General features: G+C 39.3%; 1 protein-coding gene across 1 annotated transcript; it reads left to right on the top strand.

Annotated features, from left to right (window-relative positions):
* Positions 1–612: 612 nt before the first annotated feature.
* On the top strand, positions 613–3,304 carry LOC115788446 (progranulin-like). The gene is made up of 6 exons (XM_030741474.1): positions 613–716; positions 955–1,104; positions 1,193–1,495; positions 1,610–1,783; positions 2,361–2,504; positions 2,752–3,304. Exons 2-6 carry the CDS (start codon positions 955–957, stop codon positions 2,839–2,841), a joined length of 861 nt encoding a protein of 286 aa, XP_030597334.1. The 5' UTR covers positions 613–716; the 3' UTR covers positions 2,842–3,304.
* The last annotated feature ends 6,493 nt before the right edge of the window (positions 3,305–9,797 follow it).

The raw sequence follows: 9,797 nt of genomic DNA, 5'->3' as shown, positions 1-9,797 counted from the left end.
AAAACACACTATCGAACACTATTGGTCATGAATTGGTCTCCCCAGAGCCCGGACACACAACATAATGAAGCAGTGTGGGATCATCTTGACAGAGAAGGGAACAAAAGGCAGCCAAGGTCCAAAGAAGAGCTTTGAATGTCCTTCAAGAAGCCTGACGAACTATTCCTGAAGACTAAAAAAATAAGGAGCACCTCAGGACTAATCTAGCGATCTACCTATTGATCTATATGGAGATACTTTTTCTTTTTTACTTAATTTAAAATGTATCTTTTTTGTTTGTAGCTAACTCATGTCTTCATAGTAATACATTAGTATGTATTATAGTAATACAATGTATGTGCTATAGTCATGCAAATGAAAATACTTAACTATATGCATGCTTAACCTATCAAAGTATAATTGTTCATTATACAGAATGGCCTTGTTTTATTATCTATTACTTCATAATTAAATAAGGCTCATAAAGCCTTGTTTAATCTTTAAGCTGTGTGTTTGGAGCCTAGTAAACACACGCACTTCCTTGTGTAGTCTGTGGGTGTAGCATATTGTAGTTCCAGAAACCTTGAAAACCCCCATATGACAGTCACAGAGCAGAAGTGTGTTAAGATTTCAGTGGGAGGGTCTAAGCTGCACTATAAACAGCCACGTGAGATTCAGTACGAGGGGAAGTGTGAAATAGAAAACAGGAAGCTGCTGAATCTCTCCTCTGTCTGAAGGTACGTGATTCAAAAAAGTATATTTATTAAGTTTTTTATGGATAATGTAGTGCTGTAATATCCTGCTCGGTAAGTTTGCTTTGAGTGACAGGAAAGTTGTAGAATAAGTGAAACTGAAACTGAAAGTACAGAGTGTCACATTTAATCAAAATCTGTCTTGTGAGCTGCAAAAAAAAAAGTAAATAAATCTCACCTTTTTAATCTCACCTTGAAGTCATGGTGATGCTTTTTCTTCCAGATGTCAAAGATCACTCTGTGGTTTTCAGTTGGAGCGTTTGTGTTGGGATTTGCTTGTTGCTCTATCACATGTCCCGATGGGACTGTTTGCTCAGATGTCAACACCTGCTGCAAGACTCAGGATGGATATGGCTGCTGTCACTATCCAAATGTAAGTGAGAGAGATATATTCACACAAAAAGTAACTTTTGTTGTTGGTCTTAGAAGTCTGATGGAAATAAGTCTTACTTACTCTGCAGGCAGTGTGTTGCTCTGACATGGCCCACTGCTGCCCGTCAGGTTATCTCTGTAACCTGGCTACCCAGAGATGTGAGAAAGAAAACCAGCCATGGCTGAGCATACCCATGGAGAACAAGGAGGCTGCAGAGGAACCAAGCACCCCCAATCTGTCTGGAACTCCACTTCAGGAGCTCACAGAGAGCCACGTCCCAGATCCAATAAAGAGTTCAGTGGTCTACTGTGACAGCTACACCTACTGTCCTGATGGCACTACTTGCTGCAGACACCCAAAAGGCGGCTGGTTCTGTTGTCTCTACTCTCCTGTGAGTCAGCCTAAATGCTTTCATCTGAAAGTTTGCAGTTCATTTCTTTTAACTAAAGAGAGACATATGATTTCTATTTTGTATTGTCTGAGAAATTAAAAGTGTTTCTTGTAGGGTAAATGTTGTCTGGATGGCTACCACTGCTGTCCGTATGGATATGACTGTGACCACACCTACACGCAGTGTGTGAGGGAAAGACTCGCATATCCTTTCCTCTATAAGCCAGCGCTGCCTTCAGCACCTGCCTCTCTCATCCCCACTTCAGAGGACAAAGGCAGCTTGAAGGAGGTAGGAAACACCACACTTAAACCGTTCAAGGCTACATTTCTCTGTTACTCCTTGCTTTGTTTAATTGTGTGAAGTGGACAAGGCGACAGTGGAAAAGATGTGATTTTACACCAGGCACATGATGGCAGCAGTGGGTTTGATCACTTATATTGTCAGGCTACTCTCACGTGATCATCCTGATCATATGACAACAAAAGAAGTGCATATGTGACTGTTTCTTGATGTAATGAAGCCACATACAATTACTGATTATTACTCACTTCACTTCCTTCAGCTCTGCGTAGTTTTTTGGCCTAGTTTTGCAGCCTTCAGAAATGCTTTTGCCCCTTAGGATAGTTGGATAGAGTAAAATTATTGGTTTAACTTAATCGTTCTAAGAATATTTTTATAGAGATTTAAAAAAAAAAAATCCCACACATATCAAAAGTAAATCAATATTAATACAGTGCATTTATGATCTTCCTTAAGATCATTAGTTGTCTCGCAGGGCTAGATAAACTGGCAACCTGTGCAGGGTGTATTCTACACAGGATAAGAGCCACAGACTAATACTTAGCTTGTCCTTCCCATTTTGCAGATACCAATGATGGCTCTGACCCAAGCCAGCGCCAGCTTCCCTGAGGCTCAAGTCATTCACTGCGATTCCCAACATTACTGCCAGCAAGGGATGTCTTGCTGCAAGGCACCCACTGGCCAATGGAACTGCTGTCCCTACCCACTGGTAAGGATTCTGATTGTTTTAGATGTGGAGATAGAAGCATTATTAGCTCTATGAGCTCTTAAAAATAGCAAGAAACAGTGGCACAGTGATCTGAGGGTAAATTTTATGATTTACAGGTTTAAAGCACAAAAACAGTAAATGATTAATATCAAATTTACCCTTACCATAATTCTTTTGTTTATCATCTCATGGTGTAGTAAAGTTAGTCAATTTTTTTTTCTAACACAAACACTTGCGCTGATTTCAGGGCCAGTGTTGCGCAGATGGTCTGCACTGCTGTGAGTATGGATATACCTGCGATGCCTCCTTCTTGAAATGCAGACGTTCTTACTTTTGAAATTTCTCAGAACCACGCAAACAATATTGAAACATGATTTTGAATGTTGAAATTGCACTATTTTAATATTATTATTATTATTATTATTACTATTTTGGTCTAAAGATTTCCTGAAGATATTGATTTATAATATTGCACACACTGCCACATCCGATATAGAATCAGATCAGCCTCACAAGAAGACAGTGAATAAATGATATTCTTACATCCGCTTAAGATTGGCTGTTGGCTGTTTGCTTTACAATTAATGCTGCTGCACATTTGGACAGTCACCTTACCTCCACAAATCAGCTTAGCAAGATTTCCTGCAAATGTTGATTTCCACTGGGTGGAAATCAACGTTGAAATCAACGTTGAAAACGCCTGGATTTCTTTCAGAAACTAAGAAACCATAAAGGATTTTATGCTATTCTCAAGTCATGTCACAGTATTTTGTACTGAAAATGGAAAACATATGGACATTTCAAAATAAAAAAAATAATAATAAAATAAAAAAATATAAAACATGTGAGTTTTCATCTATTCTGTTGTCCCATGCTGTCTGTGTGGCTGGTTGCCTAATCAGACCACTTTGGGCATAAAGAAGTGGAAAACTGTAAGGTGAAAGCTGTTTTTAAAAAAAATGTTGTTTTATTCTTTTACTCCTAAAAGAGTTTGATCAAGTCAGCACAGCTGGCTTTCTTTGGGTGCCAAACACATTTAGAAATGCAGAGAAATGAAGCTGCTGATGTACGAACACACTTAGATCTGGAAGGACTCTAATATAATAATACTGTAGGAGGAATGGCAAAATTATGGTAAAAAAAAGGGAAGTGAAACCAAGATATGTTCCTAGTTACACAGGAAAAAACATGTCAAATGCAAGAAAGGAAAGGACTGTCAGTATGGAAATAACTAAACTGGGCCTCTGTGCACTCAGTCATGGGTTGGCAGTAGTTGGCGAGCACCTGGACAGAAACTGTGGATCAGGTTTTATGAAATGCAACAACTTTTCAAGCAGAGAGAAGCAAACCGAAATAAACTGAATTAACACCAAAGCAGCTAAAACTGATTTTTCAGCCTTCTTTGCTACTTAACTAACCAGATCAATATCCCAGAAGTTTAACTGACTTGATGCTATACTCTTATTAAAAAGTGTTCCTTTAATTGTTTTGACCATTAAACATCCAAACCTTTTGGGAGTGTTGTTACGCCCCTGGTTTGCACTTATTCTCGCACACACAGCAGACTGAGATAGGTGATATTTATTTACCTAATGTTACCTTATCATTATGTTACCTTATGTATAATAAGAGCTTCCCAGCAAGTGTTAAAACTAACATAATCAGACAATGATTATGTTAGCTGACAAACCTTTCAGCTGCTGACAGTGCAGTCAAACATAGTTTGTGGTTAAATCACGAAGTTCAAACAAACAAAGAAACGTGTTGGTCTTGCCAGCTTAAAATATCTCCAGAATGCCCCTCCCTCATTGTTTGCTTCCCTCATACTAATACTCCATTTAGCAACCAGCTAAAGTAAATTCAGTTCAGTTCAATTCATTTACATAGCGCCAAATCACAAAAAACAGTTGCCTCATGGCGCTTTATATTGTAAGGTAAAGACCCTACCATAATTACAGAGAAACCCCCAACAGTCAAAACGACCGCCTATGAGCAAGCACTTGGCGACAGTGGGAAGGAAAAACTCACTTTTAACAGGAAGAAACCTCCGGCAGAACCAGGCTCAGGAAACCTCCGGCAGAACCAGGCTCAGGGAGGGGCAGTCATCTACCACGACCGGTTGGGGCTGACACAGAACAACATCAGTGTGGGACTGATATGGAAAACAAATATTAGATGGGTGCATTCTCAGAGCATCAAACTTGCCCCCCACACTTCCTTATTTATTACACTGAACCTGGGCAATCCTTGGGGCTGTGTGGTGCCCCCCCCCCCTTTTTTTTTAACATTACCACCATAGTGAAAAGGGCAGAGACTCCACTTTCTGCTGCAGTTGAGTCTGTTCTAACATACTGCTTACTAGTGTGGGATGCAGACTGCTCTGCAGCAGGCAAAAAGGCTTTGCAAGGACTGGTGAAAACAACAACAAGAGTTCACCATCTGTTTGAACTGTTACCCTCTGGGAGATGATACACATCAGGGACATTTGCCATTTCACAGACCTGACAGCTGTGCATTGTGACGGATTGTGAGCTGGATGGCTTTTTTAAGCATGTGGCCAAAGGAGCCAATGAGAACTGTCCCTACTGCCTAAAAAGAACACAGCCAATAATACACATTTGAAGAAAAGGCATTATTCCCATGCTGTTCGCTTGTTTCTGTACTTCAAAGCAGAACAACTTAAATAACTGTAACAGTTTTCTGCAAGTTATTCCATTACCATAAATCACACTTGCAGACTATTTGCAAAACTCACTGCACTGTTCTACACTGATGAATTCATGTTCTTTAGAGGCCATCGCTTCTTGCTAATGTCACAAAGGTGGCAACAGTCCCGCTAAAAAGCAGCTACCAGTGCATATCTTTCATTATTTCAACAATGTGCTTTTTTTTTTGTTTGGCAACCAAGTTGCAATCAAACACAGGACTGAAGTCCACACTTCTTTTTTTTTTTTTTGTGCCTGGCACTCACCACCACCTTCAGTATGTTGACCCTCAACAAGTTAGTGTCTGTACACTGTAAACCCAGATTTTGATTCCACTTAAAAATATTGAGTTCATATTACTTAAAATTGCCTAGAATGTGAACATTACTTGTTAATGCTGAGTAGACTGTACTTTTTGATGGTCTATCTTATTGTAATCATGTGTTTGAGTTTAAACAACTTAATATCATCAAGTTTTGCACCTGCTAAAAATCTACTTTATACCAGTTTTAACAGACTGGACTGCATGGTGGCATGATTGTTAGCAGCGCTACCTCAGAGGTAGAATACCATCTACAAGGTTTGGGTTCAATTCCACCTTGACCCAGGCCTCTTGCTGTTTGGAATAGTAGACATTTGGTGTTTTTGTTCACAACGCTCTCTCGTATAGTTTTTTTATTGTTCCATGGACAAATGTTATTTGTAAATGTTAATGTATCAGCATTCAGCAGGGCTGAGTTTTATCATGTTTATTCACCAAATTTAAACAGACACAGTTCAACACTGTAAAAAATATTTGTGTTACTGGGCAGCATGGTGGTGTGGTGGTTAGCCCTGCTGCCTCACAGGTAGAATAGCTATCTGATAGTCTGGGTTCAATTCCACTTTATCCCTATGTGGAGTTTGTATGTTCTCCCTGTGTCTGTGTGGGTTTCCTCCCACAGTCTGAAGACATGCAGTTACTGGGGTTAGGTTAATTGGTCTCTCTAAATTGCCCACAGGTGTGAATGGTTGTCTGTGTCAGCCCTGCAACAGGCTGGTGACCTGTACGGGGTGTACCCTGCATCTTACTGCCTTGTCAGCTCCACCCCCCACACAACCATGAAAAGGATAGGGGGAATTGATTGATCAAAAGACATTTCTTTTTTTCATGAACTATAAAAGATAAGTTTGGTCAATTAGAACATACAATTTAGTTCAATTGGAAATGGAGTAGTGCTTACTTAATAGGCTGAGTTAAATGAACTGTTTCATTACTTAAAAAATTTAAGGCAACGAGTTACCTTGGTTTTTTTAAGTAGATTCAACTTATCCGGGTTTACAGTGTACTTCATGCCTGACATCTTCCATTGCCTTAGTTACTTTTATCATTTAAACAGTCAAACTGAACCATAGACCCTTTTCATGTTATTCAATGTCTCCCTGCTCACTCAAGTGAGTTCTGTAATTTGTTCTGCTGGCCCAGTCCAGCTCTGTCCTGAGTTCTAGCAAATACAAGCTGATATTAAGTTCCTTCCTGTCCTAAGTCCTGCTCTGGGGTCCTCAAACCTGCCAGCCACAGCGCAGGACATGACAGGCACTGCTGTAGTTCTTTAAACCACAGACTTGAATACAGTTGCAGTACAGAAGTCAAATTCTCAGTTTCATTTTCCCCAAAATGTTACTCAACCAGATGTTCAAGCTCTCCCGCCTCTCATACTGTAGGGGGAGTCCGTCATTTCTTTATCTAATTAATAGTCATACTTACCAGAGCATGCCAGCATTTAATGTTCCACACAAATCAGAATAAGACCCTCTCAGAGTGAGTACTCCAACTTTGTCTCCTGTCTTTTGAAACTTTGCACACAACAAAATTAACCAGCACTACTGTTTTGTAATAGTACTTTAAAAAGGATAAGTTAAGATGAGTTCCTTACTCCTCTTCATGCCATGAGTGAAAAAGTTTCAAACTGCAGCCTTTTTCTTTCCAGCTAAGGCCCATTTTTACCATCCTGCACCACACACTGAAACTGTTCACTGTTGTGTAGCCCAAGCACAGGATCACTGCTACAGGCAAAATAAAAATGCAGTGTCCTGCAATGTGACATGGGCTAAATGATTACAAGATAATTTTCTTGGCCAAGTGTCAGCATCTCTGTGTGAAGTGCAGGGTACTCACTTCAGCTCAGCTTTTTAGAATCATTTCTCTCAATTATATGGAGAAAATCTACACTAATTGCTATCAGTGTTTCACACACTGTTGATGGTGTTCTTAACTAACCAATGCAACCTGTTTCATGGAATGGGTTTTTATGGCCGAGATTGATCTAAGCCTTACATCACCAAGTGCAATGCAAAGTGTCAGATGGAGTGGTGTAAAGCACACCGCCACTGGACTCGAGAGCAATAAACAGTCCTAAACCTCGTGGAAAGCCTTCCCAGAAGAGTTGAAGTTGTTATAGCTGCATAGAGTGGGCTGAGTGACAACATATTAAACCCTAAGGATTAAGAATGAGAAGTCACTCAAGTGCATATGCATGTGAAGGCAGACAAGTGAATGCTTTTGGTAATATAGTGTGTGTATAAATAAATCAATCAACACATTTAAAAAAATTACACTAATAGCAAAAATAAAACAGCACAAAAACTGTAATGACCATGATCAATGAGTTCAGTTGCACAGGTGCTGCTTTAGTGACTTCTTAAATCACCCTGTTTTTTTGTTTTTTTAATCTGTTTGATGTTGTTCATTACAAAGAGGCAAACCTCTGTACAGAACAGCTCCCTCATAATTAGCTTGAGGACAGGGTAAATCTAGCTGACCAGAGGTCACTTGCCATGTCATATGATCATGGTTAAAACCTCTCAAAAATAAAGAAGTTTACTGCAAAAAAAAAAAAAAAAGACAGGTTTTGCAATAGCTGTGTGCATGAATAACTAAACACATACCTTTAATTTGTTAACAGTAACCCAAGATAATTGTTTATGCATCTGCATAAACAGCTCTGGAGTGGTTCAGGTTATATTTGACCAACCTTAAGTTGGAGGGTCAGATTAATGATGTGGTAAAATCTAGTTTCTTTCAAGATAAAAAATATCTTGTCGAAAGATCACTTTAATACAGTGATCCATGCCTTTGTTACAACCAGGCTGGATTACTGTAATTCTTTGTATTTTGGCGTTAATCAGTCCTCACTGTCTCGTCTTCAGCTTGTACAAAATGCTGCTGCACGGCTATTGACTGGAACACATAAGAGGGAACTCATCACTCCGGTTTTATCTTCTCTGCAGTGGCTTCCTGTTTATTTTAGAGTTCATTTTAAAATTCTTTTATTTGTTTATAAGTCCTTAAATGGCCTTGCACCACCCTACCTCACAGAGTTGCTGCATCTACACTCCCCTTCCCGCCCGCTCAGATCTGCTGACCAACTGCTTTTGGTCATACCGGGGACTAAGCGGAGGCTCAGGGGAGACAAAGCATTTGTCGTGGCAGCTCCCAGGTTGTAGAACGCTCTGCCTATGCACATCAAACAGGCCTCTTCACTAGCCATTTTTAAATCTTCTCTTAAGACCCACCTTTTCCACCAGGCGTTCAAACAAGCTTGAGATGTTTGTATTGCAGTGTATTTATTTCTTATGTATTTATTTATTTTTTATTCTAATTTTATCATGACTTGATTGTGTATTTTATTTTATATTTTATTGTTGCTCTTTTATTTTTATATGTTACTGATTCTCTTATTTTTGGGTGTTGACTTTTACGTTTGCCTATTGTTTTATTCTTCCATGTTCAGCACTTTGGTCAGTGCTTGCTGTTTTAAAGTGCTCTATAAATAAATTTGCTTGGCTTAGTGCAGTAGGAGCAATGTAGAACTGCCCTTTTCTGCATGAGTTGTAATTTTTTATTTTTTTTTTTAAACAGCAGTACATGGCCCAATTATTGGGCAATACTACACGTGACAGAACAAGTGAGCAGACAATGATTCAGAACAGACATGGGAACATATGCCAAGAATTTCTTTGAGAGCGCAATGCCCTTTGCCATCTTGGAAACAAACCCGATATGATCAGACCAAGAGAAAATATTTAATACCCAGTAATTTTATTTTACAAAGCTCCCTTCAATAGAGTTCAGTGCTGCAGCATTTGCCAGAACATCCCTGCTGAAAATACAATGCATTAATTTGGGCAATGTTCAACACTAGTCTGTTCATTTTGACCCATTGACCTAACCTAGCTGATCCCGTTGCAGTGCGTTACAACCCCCTTACCTGAGAAGTCTGGAGTGCACATGGAGTCAAACACAAAGTGCTAGTAGACCAAACCATAAACTGAGCCCCAAACAAGATAGCTTTATAATCAAAGGAATTTATTTACAATTAAATGTCTACAGTTTACTTATACCATTAAAGTAAATAATATGAAAGGAAGCAAATTGGTATTTGGGTCTTCAAGGCCAAAACAATAAACAACAGTCTCCATTCTTCCTAGAAAGGAAAAACTAAACTATAACTTGAAACAAAATACGATGTGTAAGCTCCCTGACTGGCCACAAAACAGGTGAAAACTTGCTTATATAAAATGGCAGAGGACACCTACCAAGCTTTCA

This window comes from Archocentrus centrarchus, chromosome 11 (genome assembly GCF_007364275.1).
Source record: "Archocentrus centrarchus isolate MPI-CPG fArcCen1 chromosome 11, fArcCen1, whole genome shotgun sequence".
NCBI lineage: Eukaryota > Metazoa > Chordata > Actinopteri > Cichliformes > Cichlidae > Archocentrus > Archocentrus centrarchus.
Note: the sequence above shows the minus strand (reverse complement) of the source record. Positions and strands in the feature narration are given on the sequence as shown.